The 24148-nt window shown below is 41.7% G+C and overlaps 1 protein-coding gene across 2 annotated transcripts in view; it reads left to right on the top strand.

Annotated features, from left to right (window-relative positions):
* Positions 1-24148, top strand: part of LOC140197193 (proteolipid protein DM beta) — a 271447-nt gene that overhangs the window by 202135 nt on the left and 45164 nt on the right. For both annotated transcript variants that reach the window (XM_072257118.1, XM_072257116.1), the window contains exons 2-3: positions 11114-11306; positions 18489-18645. In XM_072257118.1, coding sequence (XP_072113219.1) covers positions 11114-11306; positions 18489-18645 — 350 coding nt within the window. The remainder of the gene's footprint in view (positions 1-11113; positions 11307-18488; positions 18646-24148) is intronic.

Raw genomic sequence — 24148 nt, 5'->3', positions numbered from 1 at the left:
TGCCCACAGAAGGCAAAGAGTAGTTTTAGACGGGTCATATTCTGCGTGGAGGTCAGTGTGCCTCAGGGGTCTGTTCTGGCACCCTTACTCTTCGTGATTTTTATAAATGACCTGGATGAAGAAGTGCAGGGATGGGTTACTAAATTTGCTGATGACACTAAGGTTGGGGATGTTGTGGATAGTGTAGAGGGCTGTCGGAGGTTACAGCGGGACACTGATAGGATGCAAAACTGGGCTGAGAAGTGGCAGATGGAGTTCAACCCAGATAAGTGTGAGGTCATTCATTTTGGTAGACCAAATATGGCAGAATATAGTATTAATAGTAAGACCTTTGGCAGTGTGGAGGATCAGAGGGATCTTGGGGTCCGAGTCCATAGGACACTCAAAACTTCTGCGCAGGTTAACTCTGTGGTTAAGAAGGCACAAGGTGATTTGGCCTTCAGCAATCGCGGGATTGAGTTCAAGAGCTGAGAGGTAATGTTACAGCTATATAGGACCCTGGTCAGACCACACTTGGAGTACTGTGTTCAGTTCTGGTCACCTCATTATAGGAAGAACGTGGAAACCCTAGAAAGGGTACAGAGGAGATTTACAAGGATGTTGCCTGTATTGGGGAGAATGCCTTCTGAGAATAGGTTGAGTGAACTTGTCCTTTTCTCCTTGGAGCGGCGGAGGATGAGAGGTGACCTGATAGAGGTGTACAAGATGATGAGAGGCATTGATTGTGTGGCTAGTCAGAGGCTTTTTCCCAGGGCTGAGATGGCTAGCAAAAGGGGACAGTTTTAAGATGCTTGGAAGTAGGTACAGAGGAGATGTCGGGGTAAGTTTTTTACACAGAGTGGTGAGTGCGTGGAATAGGCTGCCAGCGACGGTGGTGGAGGCGGATACGATAGGATCTTTTAAGAGACTCATGGGCAGGTACGTGGGGCTCAGAAAAATAAAGGGCTATGGGTAACCCTAAGTAATTTCTAAGGTAAGTACATTGTTCGGCACAGGTTTGTGGGCCGGAGGGCCTGTATTGTGATGTAGGTTTTCAATGTTTCTATGTTTCTTTTTGCACATTGGTTGTTTGTCAGTCTCTGTTCATGTGTAGTTTCTTATTAACTCTATTGTATTTCTTTATTTTCCTGTAAATACCTGCAAGAAAATGAATCTCAATGTCGTATATGGTAACATATATGTACTTTGATGATAAATTTACTTGACTTGGACTTGGCCTTTGAGTGACTGCCTAAGTAGAAGGCAGTTGGGGTGAGCTGGCTATAATTCCTTTGCGTGTATGGTGTGCAGTAAAATAATTGGAAGCTTTGTACAAAATAATCTATATTGATATGCTTTAGCAGACTGTGCCATATTTTGATAGGTTTGATTAATACTCACTGAATTTGGAGAATTAATTACCAGTCAGAAGGACCTTTGTAGAATGAGAGGCCATTGTTATATGTAAGTCACAGGATAATGTCTGTGTCATTTCTTAAGTATTTTTAATGCGTAACAAAAGGACTGTGACCTGTTGTTTACAATGTATTCAGGAACCAATGATGTACTATAATAACTAAATCTGAGCTTCAATCTTCATTCACACACCTCTGTCATGACCTCAGCAACCTCTACTGACAACTTTTGCTTTGGAATTTTGCCAAAGTTCTGGGAAGAGGAATAAACTCTTTTGGCAGGAAAGCAGAATGATGGTTGTGTTATTGAAAAGTCCCAGTGTACTTGTAGAGTGCAAAAGGCTTCAGTTTTAAGTTCATTCTTTCGATATTACAAAGTGAAAACGTTATCAATTTTTTGTTTTACTCAGGCCCTACTTTGAGCTTTGTAAAGGCAGCTATTGAGTTCTACACTGCCCACATACAAGTGGCTTTTGTTCCTGCCCATTTTTATTTTGTGTGTTGTATTTATTTATTTGGCCGGCTGGTGGCACAGCGAAGATTCCCAAGTTCGAATCCAGCGTGCCGATCCCGGGCATGCTTTCCATCCGTGCCAGCTTGAGTGTCGAGCTCGCAACTCGGCCTCGAAAAAAAATCTGCGCTGTGAAAAGGACGTGGGGGACCACTCACAGAATCTTTCCTCCAAGGCAACCACTTGGAAAAAGTGGTCGCCGAGGCTCTGGCAGAGTATGGCACACACAAAAACAAATTTTAAGAATCCGGTTTTGAACTTCTTGAAGGTATTTCTTTTGCAAGGTATAATTTTATAATCTGTCGCATTTTCATTGCTCTGAGTGTCCTATTATCTAGGTAACCTTCGCATGGTGACCAGTGTAGGAAAGTTCTCGAGGCTACAGGGGAACTTCCTCGGGACATTGCAGCTGGCCAGCAACTGCTGTGGCCAACCATGCAGCTGTGCCTCACAGTCCACGTCAGTAGGCTCAGAGAGGGCATTCTGCAGACTGAACAGTTTCTTTTGGGGATGGAGGTAGGGGAGAGAAGCAACACCCAGAAGGCCCTCTAATTTGCCTCTCTATCTGAGTTAGTTCCTCTGGAATCAACGTGGTTTGTCAGGGCTATGTCACAACACAAAGGATCTGCAATGGCTGGGAGTGAGACATGTTTTGGTCTGTCTACTGCTGGAGGATGGCCTAGGCAAGGCATACGATCTCATCAAGGCCAATCTTTGCACCTTGTCTGTAAGTGGAAAGATCCAGAACTTTGGTAGATAGAGAAAAGAAAGATTATCCTATTGATTTTGTTTGAGAGGGGAAAGAGGAGGTAGTTTAATATCAAAGTCAAGTTTATTACCATATGTACAAGTACATACAGTATATACACTGGTACAATGATAAAATTACTTGCAGCAGCTTCACAGACATACTGCATCAGATAAGCAGCATTCACAAGAAAAATATAAATTAAACAACTTATACATAATTATACAAAACAATTAAATGAAAATTAAAAATAAAACAAAGTCCATTGTAATGCAAAGCGATTAAAGTAGTTATTGTGTTGCTATACTGAGGTAGTGATTAAGGTTGTGCACATTGCTTCAAGTACTGAATGGTTGAAGGGATGAAGCTGTTCTTTAAACTGAAGATGTGGGACTTTAGGTTTCTTTAGCTCTTGCCTGGCAGTAGCTGCGAGAAGATGACATAACTTGGATGGTAAAGATAGACGTTGCTACTCAGGGCAGCACTTCTTTTTGATACTTCTAATTAAGGACAAGGTTGTGCCCATGATGTATTAGACTGAGGTCATTATTCTCTGCAGCTTCCTGTAACCCTACACATTTGAATTAGCATGCCAAACCATAATGCAGCCAGTCAGCAAACACGGGGAATTCTGCAGATGCTGGAATTTCAAGCAACACACATCAAAGTTGCTGATGAACACAGCAGGCCAGGCAGCATCTCTAGGAAGAGGTACAGTCGATGTTTCGGGCCGAGACACTTTGTCAGGACTAACTGAAAGAAGAGCTAGTAAGAGATTTGAAATCTCTTGTTTCAAATTGCTTACTAGCTCTTCTTTCAGTTAGTCCTGATGAAGGGTCTCGGCCCGAAACATCGACTGTACCTCTTCCTAGAGATGCTGCCTGGCCTGTTGTGTTCATCAGCAACTTTGATGTGTGATGCAGCCAGTCAGGATACTTTCAGCAGTGAACCTGTAAACATTTGATAGTGTGTTCAATGACATGCCGTACTTCTTTAACCTTCTACGAAAGTAAAGATGCTGACACACCTTTACTTGACTGGAAAGTTATTTTTTTTCTTAGATCATTTGGAAGAGGGAATACCGCTGATTTGCAATTGAGGTATTCTCTGCTTTATTTCAGTGACTACATCTGAAAGGCATTTTTAGGATATGTAGAGTTTGTGAAAGGTACTACATAGATGAAAGTATTCCTTTCTTCTCCCAGTAGTGCTGCCCTTTTTGGTTGAGGAGTAGGAGTGAATATGCCATTGAGAAATGGAATAAGAAACTTTTGCTGCTAATTTAAAGCTTCCCCGGAGGCTCTTTGGGCAATCTTCCAGTGAAATAATAGCTTCTTCTTCGACATTTCTCCAGACTGGAGAATTACTAGCTTTCACCATAGTTCTGTGGCTTCTAAGGTTGCTATTGAAGTCAATATGTTGCCTGGAGACAGCTATAGGTGGCGTGAGAGCTTCTAGACGGGTGGATAGAGTCATAGAGTACTACAGTAAAGAAACAAAACATTTGGCCCAACTAGTCCATGCCAAAATGTTATTCTGCCCAGGATTATTGACCCACATCTGGACCATACACCTCCCTTCCATGAATTTAACCAAACTGCTCTTAGTTGTTGCAATCCAACCCACATCCACCACTTCCTCTGGCAGCTTGTTCCACACTTGTACCACTCTCTAAGCGAACAAGTTCCCCCTTCGGTTCCCCTTAAACATTTCACCTTTCACCCTTAACCCTTAACCTATGATCACTAGTTCTATTCTTACCCAACCTCGGTGGTAAAAGCCTGCTTGAACTTACACTGTCTATACCCCTTATGATTTTGTGTACCTAATGTATGAATGGGATAATGTGGCTATACTGTATTCCATTCAAAAACAAGCTCCGGATGCAGGGTTTTGACCCAAAACACTGACAATTCCTCTCCCAAGCCCACCTCGCATGACACCCAGCAGATTGTTTGTTGCTCCAGATTCCAGTTTCTCCAGCCCCTTGTATTTTGATACAATATTGTTACACTGCTGCCTAGGGCACCTGGACTTTTGACAAGATTTCATTGGATGAGTATTGACAATGGTGAGTCACCTGCCTTGTAGAGGCACTCCCTACAAGAAGGCAACCGCAAACCACTTCAGTCGAAAAATTTGCCAAGAGCCATTATGGTCATGGGAAGACCATAATCGCCTACGTCATACGACACGGCACATAATGAATGAGTGATGGTTGTTAGGGATGTTGCACCCATTATTTGATTTCTTTGCAAAGTGAAAAAAAATTGTTTTTGCATGATGGAAGGGCTGGATAGTCACAAATTAGGGAGTCCTCACTAAATGTGAACTGACATTTCACAGCCGAAGGTAGTGGCCATTAACCATCATTAAACACTTAACTATGGTTAATTCGCCCACTGGAGTGTGGAATGTGGTTCTTTTCTAAACAGTCTGGATTATTGAATAGAATAATCATATGAAAACAGAGCAAGAATTGTAGTCATACAGTCATAGAAAACTACAGCACAGAAACAGACTCTTCAGCACAAGCTGACTATAAGTCCGTGTTGAACTATTATTTTGCCTAGTCCTATCAACCTGCATAGCCCTCCATACCCTTGCCATCCATGTATACAACCAAATTTGTCTTATATGTTGAAACCAAACCCACATCCACAACTTCTGCTAGCAACATGTTTCACACCGTCACCATCTCCGAGTGAAGAAGATCCCCCTCATGTTGCCTTTAAACATTTGGCCTTTCACCCTTAACCCCTGACCTCTAGTTCTAGTCTCACCCACCCTCAGTGAAAAAAGGCTCCTTTTTTCCCTCTCCTTTCTCTCTCTCTCTCTCCTTTTTCTCCCTCTGTCCCTCTCACTATACCCCTTGCCCATCCTCTGGGTTTTTACCCCCCTCCCCCTTTTCTTTCTCCCTAGGCCTCCTGTCCCATGATCCTCTCATATCCCTTTTGCCAATCACCTGTCCAGCTCTTGGCTCCATCCCTTCCCCTCCTGCCTTCTCCTATTATTTTGGATCCCCCCTCCCCTTCCCACTTTCAAACCTCTTACTAGTTCTTCCTTCAGTTAGTCCTGACGAAGGGTCTCGGCCCGAAACGTCGACTGTACCTCTTCCTAGAGATACTGCCTGGCCTGCTGCGTCCACCAGCAACATTGATGTGTGTTGCTTGAATTTCCAGCATCTGCAGAATTCCTCGTGTTTGAATTGACCCTATCTATATCCCTCATGATTTTGTATACCTCTATCAAATCTCCCTTCATTCACCTGCAGCGCAGCGGAAAAAGTCCTAACCTCTTCAACCTTTCCCTGTAACTCACGTCCATGTATCCTGACAACATCCTTGTAAATTTTCTCGGCACTCATTTGAACCTTATCTGTGATGTCTGTCATTACAGACCTGGTTCTTCTACTTCCACATTCAGCCTTCTCTAGCCTTTCTGATATCAACGGTTACAAACCAATAAGTTCTGGATTGCAGTACCTCTCTTGATCCAGCTGCTTCTTCCAACCCCATCTCTGCCCTCCAGTTGGAACCACTGCTATGTTACACCATCCTTTCTGATCTTCCTCTCTCTTGATTGTGAGTAATTGGTCTTCAGCAGAGGCCACAGCTTCCGGAATGTCTACTCCCCTATCTTAATGAACTCTGAGCAACATACAAAATGCTGGAGGAACTCACAGGCAGCATCTGTTGAAGGAAACGGAAAGTTGCTGTTTCAAATCGAGGCTTTTTATCTGAATAATGAACTCCAAGCCCAACATCAAGGGGGACTCTTTCTCTGCTGCCATTAACTATTCAGTTTCTGCTTTAATTGCTGCACCTACAACGACCAATATGAAGATAGTGAATCATGCTGCATTTACTCCGACTTATTCGAGAGTCCACTTGCAGTATGGAATAAACATATTCTTCAGCCTCTAATATAAATGCAATCACATCCTCAGAAAAATGCAGTGTGGAGTACAGTTGCATGTATAATGAAGACATTGGACTATCTCAGTCTTTTTTTTTGTTTTTGTACTATTTTTATTTTAACTATTTAATCTACACATATATACTTACTGTAATTGATTTATTTATATGTTTCTTTTTCTGTATTTACCATGAATTGCATTGTACTGCTGCCGCTAATTTAACAAATTTCATGACATATGCCGGTGGTATTAAACCTGATTCTGATTCTGCTGTGCCTTCTTTGTAATGGCACTTATGAGCTTGACCTCGGACAAATCCTCTGGAATTGAAAGTTGCTGACCCTCTTATTCTGATTACAGCAATATGGGCAGCAATCTTGATTGACATGGGCTTTGGCCAATCATTTCTCTTGTGCCTCACAGTAGTATTATCATTAGAGACATGGAACACCAATGGTCCACAACTTACATGATATCGTTATAAAGAACTTTACTAACAAAAGACCATCAATCTACAGAATGAAAATCTATGAAAAGAAAGGCTTTCTAAAAGCCTTATCGTAATTACTTTATTGGCCTATTATTAAAATAGATAGGGTCAACTAAAAGTAATATCAGCCAGTGAGTATGAGCCTGTCCTAGGGCTGGGGGTCTGTCTATGTGTGTAAGTGGGTGGGTTGGAGGATGGAAAGCGGGGTTTGTCTTGCTGTTCTGATGAAAGGCCTCAGCTCGAAATATCAACTGTTAATTCCTCCTCATAGATGCTGAGTTCCTCCAGTATTTTGTGCGTGTTGCTCTGGATTTAAAGCATCTGCACAATCTCTTGTGTTTGCCTTGCTGTTGTGGTTGTCGCTTGTGTTGCTCTGCTGAACATTGTGGGCACCAGAATCAAGTTTAATATCATTGACATATGTTGTGAAATTTGTTGTTTTGTTGTTTACAGTGCAATACACTAAAAAATCTATAATCATAATAGGCATGCTATTTTGGCAACAGAATTAGTGACATCACTTGCTTTCTGCCCCAACACATCATTAGGTTGTGTTGGTTGTTAATGCAAATGATGCATTTTTCTCTATACTGTATACAAGATAGATGAGTGAATTGCAATCTGACTGGATTTGAATTAGGAATCAAAGAAAGTCAATTTAATGGATTAAGACCAGAGGGAACAGAGTTTATATCTAAATCTGTAGCAGAGTCATCTTGTTTTCACTTATGCGGCCCTGTGGACAACCTGATTCCTCGCCAGTGTGGCTGACTGATGCGTCACGGGAGATCGGAACATCGAGACAGTGGGTGCAGCTGTCAGCGGCCTCTGCGCTCAAACCATCGCCCTTTCTCGCTCTCTCTGTCTGTCCCTCTCTCGATGGTGAGGTTGACTGATTCTCGAGCTGGGGGAACGCGAAATAAAGTGACATTCCACACTGTAGCATCGAAGCAGTGAGCTGGTCGCCTCCCCTCTCGCTGGGGAAGGAGTGATGCCTCATTAGAGAGAGAGAGCAAGCCTGTGGGATATTGAGCTGTTGGGATGAACAGTGGTTTTTGATGGACTCTAGATTATGGTCTCTTTGGGGGCTTTACTATTGCTTGCCTGGTGGGTGGTGGAGGCTGATGCTTTTTGCTGAAACAAGTGTGGGGGTGAGGGGAAAGGGGAGGGTTGATACTTTGTTGCTACTTGTGTGTTGGAGGGGGGAGGGGGCATTTGGGATTCTAATGTCCTCTTTGGGGTATTTCGTGAATGTCTGTGAAGAGTAAGAATTTCAGGTGGTATACTGTATGCATTCTCTGATATTAAATGGAACCATTGAACCATTGATCCAGTAGATGATATTTCCAGTAAAGTGCAGTGGATGGTGAATATGAGGCCCTCTGTTGGTCAGGGTCAAGCATGGATGTTGCTTTACAGCTGTCTACATCAGTGGTCCCCAACCTTCGGGCCGCAGACTGATACCGGTCCGCGAAGCATGCAGTGGTGCAGTGGTAGCAGGGACGCAGCCAGCACACCTTTAAGAAAAATGCCGAAATAAACAAGCTAATTAATTAGGTGCCGCCCGGCATGTAAAAGTCGGCCCAGATCAGAGGCGATTGCCGATTTCACTTGTTCTACACAATCAGCAATCGCCTCTGATCTGGGCCGACGTTTACGTGCCGGGCGGCACCTAATTAATTAGCTTGTTTATTTTGGCTTTTTTCTTAAAGACGTGCTGGGTGCGTCCTGGCCACTGCTGCACCACTGCATGCTTCGCGGCCCGGTATTGGTCCGCGGCCCGGAGGTTGGGGACCACTGGTCTACATGATGCACAAGCCAGGGCAGTACGATATGGGGCACAAGCAGGTTCCCCCTCTCCATGCAGACGATGAATCCAAAGGAATGGCAGAAACTGATATAATTCGGTACCACTGGTGTCACAGGAGGTGCCAGTCAGTATTGAACTCAATGTAGGACTGCTTTAGGGACTCCAGCTCCGGGTTTCTCTCATGGTTTACTCCAGAAGCTTTCCCCATGAATGTGTATGACACAAGGCAGTGGAGGTTTGAGATCAGAGTTTTCCTTCTAGATGAGCTGACAAGCTTCATTTGCCTGAAGCGACTGGTCTTAAAGTGCCAATAAACTGCTGTTGCCCTTTCTCCTGTCAGCAGAAATGACTCCGCTGGGCTTAGTAGCTAAGCCACACATGAAGGCCAGGAGCCGAACTTAATTGTTAGAAGCAATTTGAGATGCATGCCATTGGGAGTATTTAATAGGTAGTGGGAGCTTATGACCACTACCACCCATCAGCTGTAACAACCTTAAAGAGCCAGGTGGGGAATAGTTACATGCAAATTATGTTCATAAACTCCATCATTAGTCACTTAAATCAGGGCAGTCACTTAACATGATTGACAGTGAACTTACACATTCATTCCACTGTTAGAGATTATCATTCTTTTGCACATTGGGTGTTTTTCAGTCTTTGTCTATATATAGTTATTTTTAAGAAATTCTACTGTATTTCTTTGTTTTGCTGTGAGTGCCTGCAAGAAAATGAATTTCAGGATAGCATATAGTATACAGTACATACTTTAATAATGAACTTACTTTAAACTTTGAAATTTAGTTCGAATTTTAAACTTCCATTGTCATGCTATGCTGTATTAAAAACTTCATGCGATCAATTAATTTGTTGTGACAATTCACTGAATATTTCTCCCATGTAAGTATGAGTTTTAGGTGAAATACAGTTGTCCGATGGAAGCTGATGATACTCAGTAGATTCCCTGTTTGATCAGTTTTTTGAAAGTGCTTCGATAAGACAACCTCTTGCTTATCATTTGATAAGATCCCAAACTTTGTGGATATTAACCCTATATGATTAGTCCAAGATGAAATCATTGCTTCATTGAATTTAGAGTACAGAGTGAGGCCATTCAACCCATCTGTCTGTGCTAGATCTTGGGATTCATGTTGGGGGTTTGATGTTATTGTTGCTGTTTTTGGTAAGGGAAGGGGTTGGAGGAATTGTAGTTTTTGATGTTGTAGCTGTCATTTTTCGGGTGGGTGATCTGTTAGTTTTTATGTGAGGAGGGGTCTGGAGTTTAGGGTTTGATGTTCTAGCTGCTGTTTTCCTGTGGGAGACCTGTTAGTTTTTGTGTGAGGGAGGGGTTGGGGGTTTGGGGTTTGATGGTCCAGCTGCCGTTTTCCATGTGGGTGATCTGTTAGATTTTTGTCCAAAGAATGGGGTGGAGGGTTTCGGGTTTGTGAGTTTTGTTTCTTTTTCATGTGTGGGTGGGGGAATTGAAGTTTTTTCTTTCAACAACTCTCATGGATTTTCTGTATTTCATAGCTATCTGGAGAAGACAAATTTCAGAGTTGTATTGTAATGCATACTTTGACATTACAATGAACCTTTGAACCTTTGATATAAGAAATTTTAATGTCATAGCTTAAAATCTGACATATGACCATGGCTGACATAGGTTAAGCTACCAAGAACATCTTAAGCTACAAAGATCCTTGATGGGATGGGAAATCCATGGCTGGTGGTGGGGTGTGACTGAGACAAGTTGAGGCTGATGTAACAAAATGGTAAATTAGCCATGCAATGTCTTTTTTTGCCTGTATGAGACATTTTTTATGTGAATGAAGTTTAGTTATGAAGTAGAGCTTCATGTTATGAGTGGATATATTACTGAACTTTATGACTTTGTGGTAAAGTCTGCTTGTGATAAAAATGATTATGAGCTTCACACCTGAGCAATAAATTGTAAGACTGAGCTCTCTGCCTGTTATAGAATCTGCATGATTGTCTTATTAATTGGACTAAGATTATATAAAGCAGGATAGATGTACAACTGTGGTATTGTTTCCTTAAATGTTATACATCAGGGCAAATTTTCTGGTTTATATACTTAATTATTTCTTAAATGTTGTAACCTTACATTGTAAATGACTGATCTATTACTTAAGAATTGTTAAGCAATTTCAAGCATCTTAGAAGTTTAAAAATTTAAAAAGTTGCAACCTCTTGATTTTGCTTTGTTTTTATTGTGTGTTTCAGGATGTTTCGAGTGCTGTATCAAGTGTCTGGGGGGCATTCCCTATGCCTCCCTGATTGCCACCATCCTTCTGTACGCTGGGGTGGCACTGTTCTGTGGCTGTGGCCATGAAGCGCTCTCTGGAACAGTCACAATTCTGCAAAATAACTTTGAGGTGGTAAGAGGTGCTGGAGACACCTTAGATGTGTTCACCATGTAAGTAGTTCCTTCTCCTGACACTTGAATAAATCAAGGAAGGTAGTGCACCCGTGGCTGAGAAGAGAAATTAGGGATAGTATCAATTCCAAAGAAGCAGCATACAAATTAGCCAGAGAAAGTGGCTCACCTGAGGACTGGGAGAAATTCAGAGTTCAGCAGAGGAGGACAAAAGGCTTAATTAGGAAGGGGAAAAAAGATTATGAAAGAAAACTGGCAGGCAACATAAAAACGGACTGTAAAAGCTTTTATAGATATGTAAAAAGGAAAAGACTGGTAAAGACAAATGTAGGTCCCCTGCAGGCAGAAACAGGTGAATTGATTATGGGGAACAAGGACATGGCAGACCAATTGAATAATTACTTTGGTTCTGTCTTCACTAAGGAGGACATAAATAATCTTCCAGAAATAGTAGGGGACAGAGGGTCCAGTGAGATGGAGGAACTGAGCGAAATACATGTTAGTAGGGAAGTGCTGTTAGGTAAATTGAAGGGATTGAAGGCAGATAAATCCCCAGGGCCAGATGGTCTGCATCCCAGGGTGCTTAAGGAAGTAGCCCAAGAAATAGTGGATGCATTAGTGATAATTTTTCAAAACTCGTTAGATTCTGGACTAGTTCCTGAGGATTGGAGGGTGGCTAATGTAACTCCACTTTTTAAAAAAGGAGGGAGAGAGAAACCGGGGAATTATAGACCGGTTAGCCTAACATCGGTGGTGGGGAAACTGCTGGAGTCAGTTATCAAGGATGTGATAACAGCACATTTGGAAAGTGGTGAAATGATCGGACAAAGTCAGCATAGATTTGTGAAAGGAAAATCATGTCTGACGAATCTCATAGAATTTTTTGAGGATGTAACTAGTAGAGTGGATAGGGAAGAACCAGTGGATGTGGTATATTTGGATTTTCAGAAGGCTTTTGACAAGGTCCCACACAGGAGATTAGTGTGCAAACTTAAAGCACACGGTATTGGGGGTAAGGTATTGGTGTGGGTGGAGAGTTGGTTGGCAGACAGGAAGCAAAGAGTGGGAATAAACGGGACCTTTTCAGAATGGCAGGCGGTGACTAGTGGGGTACCGCAAGGCTCAGTGCTGGGACCCCAGTTGTTTACAATATATATTAATGACTTGGATGAGGGAATTAAATGCAGCATCTCCAAGTTTGCGGATGACACGAAGCTGGGTGGCAGTGTTAGCTGTGAGGAGGATGCTAAGAGGATGCAGGGTGACTTGGATAGGTTGGGTGAGTGGGCAAATTCATGGCAGATGCAATTTAATGTGGATAAATGTGAAGTTATCCACTTTGGTGGCAAAAATAGGAAAACAGATTATTATCTGAATGGTGGCCGATTAGGAAAAGGGGAGGTGCAACGTGACCTGGGTGTCATTATACACCAGTCATTGAAAGTGCGCATGCAGGTACAGCAGGCGGTGAAAAAGGCGAATGGTATGCTGGCATTTATAGCGAGAGGATTTGAGTACAGGAGCAGGGAGGTACTACTGCAGTTGTACAAGGCCTTGGTGAGACCGCACCTGGAGTATTGTGTGCAGTTTTGGTCCCCTAATCTGAGGAAAGACATCCTTGCCATAGAGGGAGTACAGAGAAGGTTCACCAGATTGATTCCTGGGATGGCAGGACTTTCATATGAAGAAATGGATGAACTGGGCTTGTACTAGTTGGAATTTAGAAGATTGAGGGGGGATCTGATTGAAACGTATAAGATCCTAAAGGGATTGGACAGGCTAGATGCAGGAAGATTGTTCCCGATGTTGGGGAAGTCCAGAACGAGGGGTCACAGTTTGAGGATAGAGGTGAAACCTTTAAGGACTGAGATTAGGAAAAACTTCTTCACACAGAGAGTGGTGAATCTGTGGAATTCTCTGCCACAGGAAACAGTTGAGGCCAGTTCATTGGCTATATTTAAGAGGGAGTTAGATATGGCCCTTGTGGCTATGGGGGTCAGGGGGTATGGAGGGAAGGCTGGGGCGGTGTTCTGAGTTGGATGATCAGCCATGATCATAATAAATGGCGGTGCAGACTCGAAGGGCCGAATGGCCTACTCCTGCACCTATTTTCTATGTTTCTATGTTTCTATGTTTCTACTTTGGCCAGTTGCTCATACCACACATGGAAAGAGAGGTTGCCGAAGAGACGTAAAAGAATGGCTTCAAAGACAAAGGATTGTGTTGTGTACTTAATCTGGTGAAGCTGGGGTTGCTCTCCTTGGGACAGATGAAATTTGGGGAAGGCTTTGGAGAGGTATTTAAAATCCAAAAAGAGAAATCTCTCATGTTGGAGGAATCCTTTCAGGACAGTAAAATGGCATTTATTGGGATACCTGTTCAGTATCCTTATTCCGATCAATATCTATGAGATGCATTGGAAACACAGTGACTGAGAAGATCTAAGGTCCATTCCCTGATCGATTGACACTGAACAAAAGAAAATAGGTGCAGGAATAGGCTAGGAAGCCTTCAGGCCTACCTCACCATATAATTTGATAATTGCTGATCTCTGCTGGCCTCAACTCCTGTTCCAGTTTCGCATCCTTCACAATTCCTCGATTCTTCATATATTGATCTATCTCCCCCTTAAATATATCTAATGATCAGCCCTCTCCACCCTTGTTGAGCGAGAATGCAAGAGATTCACCACCCTTTGAGAGAAGAAATTTGTAGCATCTCAGCTTTAAATGACCGGGACCCTTATTTTGCAGCTAGGTCCCCTGTTTTTGATTCTTCCTCTACTGAAAACATCTTAACATCTACTCTTTGGATCCTCTATGTTTGAATACAGCAACCCCTTATTCTAAATTACAAGGAATGGAAATATGACAGTCTTTATTCAGAAAGAGCAGCCTCAGAATAGGGGGATGTTGCTTTAGAATGAAGGTCATGAGAAATTTCTTTAGCCAGAGGGTAATGAATCTATGAATTTGTTGCCATAGAGAGCTGTGGAAGTCAAGTTATTGGGTGTACTTAAGGTCGAGGTGATAGGTTCTTCATTACTGAGTACATGAAAGGTTATGGGGAGAAGGCAGAAAGCTAGGGTTGAGAGGGAAACAGATCAGCCATGATGGAATGGTGGAGCAGTCTAGATGGAACGAATGGCCTAATTCTGCTTCTATGTCATATGGTCAAGTCTCTTTGGATCCTATATGCTTGAATAAGACAAATCCTTATTATAAAATTCAGGGAACACAAATACGAGAGTCTTTATGGCTGACACTTTACAGTGTAGGCGACGCGGGTTCTATTCCCACTGTGGCCTGTAAGGAGTTTGTACATTCTCCCTGTGACCACGTGGGTTTTCTCCGGGTGCTGCAGTTTCCTCCCACAGTCCAACGATGTACTGGTTGGCAGGTTAATTGGTTTCTGTAAATTGTTCTGTGTTCAAAGGGCTATAAAGGTCTATTCCACACTGTATAAATAAATAAATCATGTTGCTTTTGCATACAGAATACGTGATGAAAAGTTTATTGAGTGGAATCTTCCTACGATAGGAATTAATGTGTGTGGGTGAAAGGGAATGTCAGGTGCAAATGACTCAATGTCAGTCTTACAAAGATAGTTTACATTGCAAAGACAAATGTGGTGCTAAGAATATTAGATTAGATTAGATTAGATTCAATTTTATTGTAATTGTGCCGAGTCCAGATACAAGCCAATGAAATGCAGTTAGTATCTGACCAGAAATGCAAAGAATAGTGTTATTTACAAAATAGCTGTGAATAAAAAGTGCTACAGCACACAAATATAAAAGTACTGAGACAGTACAATATGGTGCAATACTACTTAGCTTTCAACACTACTGACAAGGTGAATTTGTAAAACATTAGAATCATTAAGGACCAGCAGTTGTCCATAGAGTCCCTTGAGTCCTATTCTGGTTGTTTTTGGTTACAGTAGCAGTTTTTTCCGTTTTCAATTGTCCCTGTATAGAGTGGTTTACTCAGCCAGTTCAGAATCAGACACATTGCTGTAGATGTGCTCACATTGAAGTAAGACTGGATGTACCAAGCAAATCTCCACCCCACCCTGTAACCCCTCCCATAGAATCATTAAAGTAGATCTTTATTTTAAATTCCAGATTTTTAAATGAACGGTGAGATGCCTGAAATAGAGGCTCCAATGCACAGGATTATAAGAGGCTGCAAAGGGCTCCATCACAAGCACTTCTTTCCCTCCACTGTCAGATATTGAATGGTATATGACCCATGAACACTTAATCTTTTGTTTTCTAATTGTCCTATTTATTTTTTTTAATGTTATATTAATTTTGTATATTTGCACTGTACTGCTGCTGCAAAGCAACAGATTTCATGTTACATTAAACAGTGAAAATAAATCTGATTTTAATCTGAACTTGAAATGTTGATAATGTAATCACTGCACCACCATAATAATACTCTGTTCAGCAATCAATAAGAACACGACTCATCTATTTCCCCTCCCTGATCCCCATTTCCACTGCTTCCCTTGGTGCCCAAAAACCCATTGAATGCATTCAAGAATTAAGTATCCAGAGCCGCAGAGTTAGAGAATTTCAACCCTCTAGTAAAGATAATTTTTCCCTTTTTTCAATCTAAAGTACTGGTTCCTTAGTCTCAGACTGTGCCTTTCAGTTGCCTTTTCTCCATCTCAATGTTCAGTATATCAGCGCCTCCAGTATATCTTAAGGAGATAACCTGTCACTTTTTTTCTGAAGCTAGTCTTACTTTGTTAATGTTGATCCACTACTTTTGTTGAACAGAGTAGTCTATGCATCCATTTCTGTGGGGATTTCACAGTCTACCATGCCTGCAAGGTTGAGTGAAGTAAATGGCAAATTCCAAAGAAGTTCGGCAGGTCTCCTTTCTGAAAACATTGTTCTGAAATGGATTGGTTTTGATAACAAACCTGTATTTCACGTTCCCTATTCTTGATAGTAGCTTTCTTGTTCTAAACTGCATTGAATTAATTGAATCTAAAATCCTGAGCCATTGTGTCTATAGATTATAAACAAGTTTCAGGTTTGTTAACTCTCAAAAATAAAAATTGAAATAAAATTCCAGATTCTAGAAATATGAAATAAAATCAGAAAATGCAGGAAATTCTCAGCAGGTCAGTCAACATCTGTGGAAAGAGGCACAGAGTTAGTGTTTCAGATCTGATGGAAAGCTTTTGGTGTTTCTTTGATATTTCAGGTTCTGATAGAATGTTGTTGTTTCTTTTATGTTTTAGGTTTTGATGGAATGTCTTTGACGGTTCTTTGATGTTTTAGGTTCTGATGGGATGCCTTTGATGTGAAGCACCAATTTATTTCTATCACTGCTGATGTCACCTGACTTGCTGTTACCAAATGTTCAACTTTTATTCCTAGCACAATAACTTGTTTCCCAATGAAAATGTTATTTGCTTCTCCCCTCCCACCTATCCAATTGACATCTAAAATTGGTATGTGGATACATATGTTGCCCAGTCCATCATCAACTAGGTCCCAAGTACCTTATTCATTTCTAAGGAGACTACACTTACAAGGGAGTTAAACGAAATCTCACCCGGATTCCAGGATGAAAGCTTTTTTTTAATGGATCTGCCAGCTTAGCATATACTCATTGGAGTACAGAAAGCATGAAAAGTAATCTTAGTGAAATGTAACGGTCTGAGATTTCAAGAGGACGGATATTGAAAGGATATTTCATTATGGAGAAATCCACCCCAATTGGGGTTCCCAATCTTTTATTATGCCATGGACCAATCCAATAAGCAAGGGGTCTGTGGGCCCCAGGTTGGGAATCTCTGATTTAGAACAACGTTTACACACTTAAGATAGAGGTGAGAAGGAGTGCTAGAAGGGTTAAGCCACTGAATATCAAGGATTTTGTAAAGAGAGACACTTCAGATGACAGATGCTGGAACCTGAACTAACCAACAGGTTAAGCAGCATTTGTGCTGAGAAATGAATCATCAATGTTTTGGGTTGAAACCCTGCATCAGGATGAGGAGTGGAGAGGGGAGATAGCTGGTATAAAGTGGAGAGGGGGAGCAGTGAAAAAGGGGCCAGCGGTGATTGGTGGACTAAGCAGGAGCGGGTGGAGGATGAAGAATAAAGGGCAGATGAAACCAAATAGGAGAGACAAGGCAAGTGGTTGAGAGATGGAGGCAGAGAAATAAAAGATGTGGGGAGGGGAAGACAGTTGTTGGGGGAAGAGAAGCTGGAACACAAAGGTTACGAATTCTGGAATCTTAAGTAAAAAAGGTGATAGTGGGAGCAGCACACTCAAAATGAAGGAGGAACTCAACATGTCAGGGAAAATCTATGGAGGGGAATAAATACCCAATATTTCAGGCTGAGACCCTACTGAGTTCCTCTAGCATGTTGTGTGAGTTGTTCTGGATTTCCAGCATCTGCAGAATCCCTTCTTTAGGTGATAGTGGGAACCATTCAGAGAGAGATGAAAGGTAATTGGAACCAGATCCAGTTGGGGGAAATGGTGGTAAAAAAACGAGCAGATTGTAGGCTGATAATATTCAGACTGTAATGGTCGTAGAGGTCAGGTAGCAGAGAGGACTTAACACAAAAATCAGATCAACTACATTCTTACTGAATGTGTGGACAAGATGGATGAGCAAGGAAGTGCCTGATTTCTAGAACCAACTTCCATTCCAATTTTAATTAACTTAAACCTTGGGCATAGTAACCAGATCCTTATTTTTTTCAAGATAGGGAAATAGTAGCTTGAAGAAAACTAGGTAGAGTGAGGGCAGAAGAGTTTAGTTCACTCACAACAAATTATTTCATTCTGTTGCCTGAACAACAAGATAAGCACCATGAAACTCTAGATTTCCAGTATCTGAAGTTGTTTTTTTTTAATTTTCATTTATTGGAACATTCTGACTGATTACATCTTCCAGCAATTCACATGCTCATGGATATATGCCTCATGTCCTCTTCAGGCTGATGAATGCCATATGTAGGGTGAAATTCACTGTTTGAGAAGGAGATGAAGGCAAAAATGTTCATTACATTTACACCGTATCTGGAAAAGCTCTTGAAGAGTAATCATCTACAGCACTATGGATTAACAACTGGAATGTAGGATTATTTTTTATCAACGTGAGCCAAGTGAATTCTTTCAGCTTTGAAAATGTTGGTACCTTCCCTTGTATGATAATCTGTTGCTTGTACACTTGACCTTGCAGGATTGACATCTTCAAGTATGTCATCTACGGGGTGGCAGCTGCCTTCTTTGTCTATGGCATTCTCCTGATGGTGGAAGGATTTTTCACTACTGGAGCCATCAAGGATCTCTATGGAGACTTCAAAATCACCACCTGTGGCCGATGCGTCAGTGGCTGGGTATGTAATGACCTTTCATTGCTTTGAGTATTTAGAGTCAGAGGCATTCTAAAATGATACCCCTCTATTCTGAGGCTGTTTTCTCTGGTCTTAGATTCTCCCACCAGAGGAAACATCCTTTCCCCATCCACTCTTTCGAGGCCTTTCAACACTCAATAGGTTTCAATTAGGTCACTCCTCATTCTTCTGAATTCTAGTGAGTAGAGGCTTTTCATATGACAAGCCTTTCAATCCTGGAATCATTTTCATGAACCACCTTGGGACTCTCTCCTATGTCAGCACATCCTTTCTTGGGTAAGGGGCCCAAAACTGCTCACAAAGCTCCAAGTGAGACTTCACCAGTGTTTTATAAAGCCCCAAAATTACACTCTTGCTTTTATATTCTAGTCCTCTTGAAATTAATGTTTACATCTCATTTGCCTTCCTCACCACTGACTCAACCTGCAAATTAACCTTTGGAGAATCAAGCACAAGGACTCCCAAGTTTCTTTGCACCTCAGATTTTTGAATTTCCTTTTCATTTATAAAATAGTCTACCCCTTAATTTTTTCTACCAAAATACATGACCATACACTTACCAACACTGTATTCTATCTGCCAATTCTTTGTCCATTCTCCTAATCTGTCTAGGGGAGGGAAGGAGGGTACGTCGACTCAGACCAAGAGAGGCCTGTGTCGGGCATTTTCAAGCCTTACAAGGCGCAGATTGGAAGTCTGTGTGGGGCGCCACTCCTCGCACAGACATTAGAGCAATGTGTGGTTAAGTGCCTTGCTCAAGGACACAAACACACTGCCACAGCTGAGGCTCGAACTAGCGACCTTCAGATCACTAGATGAACGCCTTAACCACTTGGCCACATGCCCAACATAATCTGTCGAAGCCCTTCTATAGTCTCTCCACTTCCTCAAAACTGCCTGCCTTTCCACCTATCTTCATATTGTCCACAAACTTTGCCACAAGTCCGTCAATTCCATCACCCAATCATTGACATATAATCTGAAAAGAAGTGGTCCCAAGATAGACCCCTGTGGAATGCACCGGCAGGCAATCAGAAAAGGTTCCCTTTATCCCACTGTTTGCCTCCTGCCAATCAGCCACTGTTTAATCTATGCTGGTATCTTCCCCGTAATGCCATATGCTCTTAACTTGTTAAGCAGCCTCATGTGTGGCTCCTTGTCAAAGGACTTCTGAAAATCCAAGTACACAGCATCCACCAATTCTTCTTTGTCTACCCTGCTTGTTATTTCTTCAAAAAAAATTCCAACAGATTTTTCAGGCAAGATTTTCCCTTAAGAAAACCATGCTGGCTACAGCCTATTTTATCATATGCTTCAAATACACCAAAACCACATCTTTAACAATCTATTCCAATATCTTTCAAACTATTGAGTTCAGACTAACTGACTTGGAGTTACACGCCAACTTCGGTTCTTTGCGGGAATGAGACCTGCTCTCGGGGTTTCATAATCGACCATCATTATTTGGCATGCCAAGGGCTCAGCCTAAGAGTCCAGCTCGGATTTGGAAGCCTAGGATCTCGGGGCTCTGGAGATGAGCAGATTGAGGGTTGATGTCACGGCAGGAGACCTATGTGTCATCGGGGGAGTCGGGGTATTTGCTGTGTGACCGAAGACTCGAGATCTTTGAGATCTTCTGGCACAGAGCTCAAAAAAAGTGAAGTAATGGACTTTTAACATCATAAACCAGCGAGTTGTTTGTTATGTCTCCCCGCTCGCTGGTAAAATGGAGACACCTCCTTCTCCCTCATTCCAGAGAGGGAGAGCCTGTGGCATGTTGTATACTGGGTAAAACTCAAAGTCTTTGGGGTAACTGCAAGTCTGTGTCTTTGCTATTGCTTTGCTCACGCTTGAGTGCTTGGTGGTGGGTGCTGTAGCTTTTTTTTGCCGGTGGGGGGAGGGGGGATTGTTGCTTGCTGCCGCTTACGCGCGGGTGGGAGGGGAGCTGCGGGGGGAGACTCTGGGGTTCTAATATTTAACTGTCGTTCATTCTTTGGGGCACTTCTCTGCTTTCGTGGATGGTTGCGAAGAAAAAGCATTTCAGATGTATATTATATACATTTCTCTGACATTAAATTGGACCTTTGAACCTATAATTTCCTTTCTTCTACCTCTCTTCTTTCTTGAAAGTGGAATGACATTTGCAATTTTCCATTCCTCTGGAACCATGCCAGAATCAACTGATTCTTGAAAGATCATTACAAGTACTCCCACAATCTCTTTGGCCACCTCTTTCAGAACCCTGGTGTGATTTATCTACCTCCAGAACCTTCTCCCTAGTAATGGCCAATTCACACACTTCTGCCGCCAACACTCTCAAACTTCGAGCATACTGTAAGTGTCTTCCACAGTAAAGCCTGATGCAAAATACTTATTCAGTTCATCAGGCATTTCTTTTTCCCTCATGAATACCTCTCCAGCATCATTTTCCAGCGGTCCAATATCTACTCTTACCATTTCTTTTACACATTATAGAAACTTAGAAAAATTACAGCACAATATAGGCCCTTTGGCCTGCAATGCTATGCTGAACATGTACTTTAGAAATTACCTAGGGTTACCCATAGCCCTCTATTTTTCTAAGGACCTTGTACCTATCCAGGACTATAAAGACCTTATCGTATCCACCTCCACCACCATGTATCAGAATAAACTTTTGGGATCCTCTAATATTATTGGCTAACTTACCTTCATATTCCTTCTTAATGACTTTTTAGTTGCCTTCTATTGATTTTTAAAAGCTTCCTAATCCGCTAACTTCCCACTAATTTTTGGTCTATTATATGCCGTCTTTTTGGCTTTTATGTTGGCTTTGATTTCTCTTGTCAGTCATGACTGTGTCATCCCTGCCTTTAGAAATTGTGTTTTTCTGAGGTGGGTAAGAATGACCAATTTGTCTTTGAGTCTGTAACTTATCAACCTTTCAAGAGGATCTTTAGCTTTTAAAAAAATAAAATCCAAGAGAACAGAGACTACACAATGAATAATAATCAGTCATTAAAGCAATTAAATCAAAAGACTGTTTATAATATTATTATAATATAATTAAATCAGCACTAATTTGTAACCTGATGTTCAAAATAATAATTACCTTGAGCTTGATAAAAGATGGTGCTGAAAGCAAACCTGTGTTCTGGTATTCCCTCAAATTTATGATGATATTTACAGCTTTGATAAAATCTACAGCAATTACATAAGAGAATAAAGGAACTTTTTTTTTTGAGCCTCGTCAAGATACTGAACGGAATCATTCTTTAGTAGTTTTGCCTACAATGCAGCCATAACCTATGATTAACTGTTGGTTAGTAAATTAGTACATTTGTTGATGATTGCCTGTAGGGAGAATGGCTCAGGAATTTTAGCACAACAAAAAGATGGATAGATTCACCTGAAGAACAAAAATTGGACTTTGGTTAATCTAATAAAATTTGAGGAAAATAATGAAATATACTGAAACTCTATCTTACATCTGAAGTAACAATTTTCAATATTCAATCCAATGCTTATGCCATGTACATGAGTTAACAAATTTGACATTGGATCCATTTTCCTTTATAAGATAGGGTAGAGATACCTCTCTACCAAGGGAGGTGTAAGGTGCTCCTCCCACTGCTAGCCTGCAGGTCACTCTTGGATAATGTTTAGCACCTGTTTACCCCCCCACTCCCGCCAGATCATAGTTACGTGAAGCCATGGGAGCAGGTGGCGGATGGTCGTATCCACAGCTGGTGCATAGCATAAGTCCTGATTATGTGACCACTGATGCCAGGCAGAGAGTCTCTGAAGAGTATTGATAATGGCTGGGGTTACCTGTCTTGTATAAGCACAGCTCAGAAGATGGCAATGACAAAACACTCCTGTAGAAGAATTTGCCAAGAACAATCGTGGTATGGAAAGATTGTGATTGCCCACGTCATACGATAATGATAAATGAATTGGGTCAAGCAATCATTCTGACTAATGCAACCTAATTAAAAGCATGTAGCATTGCTAACATTCTCCAATTGAATCTTTGGTGTTCACTTTCCTTTTCATACCTTGATAATAATTCGTTTAGGTTTTATTGCTTTATATTCTTTAGTGCTCAATTGCATTCTTCTGTCAGTCTTGGCCTTTCATGACTAATCTGTTCCATTTTCCAGATTCTTTCCACAGAAGCCATTATTAGCTCTTGGCTTGTAAGAACATTTCTTATCATATGTCAAGAGAACAAATCAAATTAGCACACTCAAAATGCTGGAGAAACTCAGTAGGTCAGGCAGCATAGATGAAAATGAAAATGAATCAGTCAACATTTTGGGCTGAGACCCTTCTTCAGGACTGAAAAGGAAGGGAGAAGACGCCAGAATAAAAAGGTGGTGGGGAGGAAGAAGGATAGTTAGAAGGTCAAGCCTGTTGGGTTGGAAAGATAAAAAGTTGCAGAAGAAGGAAACAAACACAAGAAAATCTGCAGATACTGGAAATCCAAGAGCAGAATGAATCTGATAGGAGAAGAGGGTGGACCATAGGAGAGAAGGAAGGAGGAGGGAACCCTGGGAGAAGTGACAGACGGGTGAGAGGAGGTAAGAGGCCAGACTGAGGAATAGAAGAACCTTTTAAATTGTTTTCCAGAATAACTCAGGACATTGTCAGTTTTTTTTGGTTTTGGTGCTCCACCATAATGGCAACTATCTCTCACCATCCATACAGCTGCCAATTTGCCCTTTTACTTCTTAACTACTACATGCAAGTTTCAAGTTATGTCACCAGCTGTTTGGCATTCTTCTAGAACAGTTACCAATTTGATCAATTTTTTCTCATCCCCTGGCTGTCTACTTTGACCTTAATTCTTCAGCTTGACACTGATGGGAGGCAGATCATCACCTGATCAAACCTGACAGGGCTGCTCCTTCCTCGGTAGAGACACGCATGGCTTCAGATAGTTCATCATTTCTGGATAACAGCAGACAATCAGGCAGTTAGACCAAGCAATTCCATGTGCTGCACGCACCACGGTTTCCTTAAAATCGCCCTTCTTTATGCTTGAATGCACATTATAGGCTGTACTTCCACTGTAGTATGCCGACGAGGTCTGACAACTGAATGAGTGAGCCATCAGAGGCTGTATCCAGTGATAAGTCCTCATTATGATCCTCATTATGATTCTTCACGCTTACATCAAATAGGCAAACAGGAGTGATGAACAGCAAGTGCATGTCCATAGATACCTTCCTGTAGCTGTACAAATAAATGGAGTGGTGAAGAAGGTTTAATAGGATGCATTCGCAGAGAAAATGAAATTTATAAACTGCAGATGATGGAGCATTTGAACACAAGAAAATAGGAACAGCAGTAGGTTACCACAGCTTTCAAAACAGCCCCACCATTCAGTGACTGATCTATGCTGCAAGTCCTGCACAAGTTCTTCTCAGCTTTCAGTTCCTAAATCTTTAATGTATCTGTCTTCCCCTTAAATATAATTAACAAGGGCTAGCCCAGCACACCC

Source organism: Mobula birostris, chromosome 5 (assembly GCF_030028105.1).
Source record: "Mobula birostris isolate sMobBir1 chromosome 5, sMobBir1.hap1, whole genome shotgun sequence".
In the NCBI taxonomy this organism is placed as follows: Eukaryota; Metazoa; Chordata; class Chondrichthyes; order Myliobatiformes; family Myliobatidae; genus Mobula; species Mobula birostris.
The sequence above is the reverse complement of the archived record's forward strand: the minus strand, read 5'-3'. Positions and strand labels throughout refer to the sequence as shown.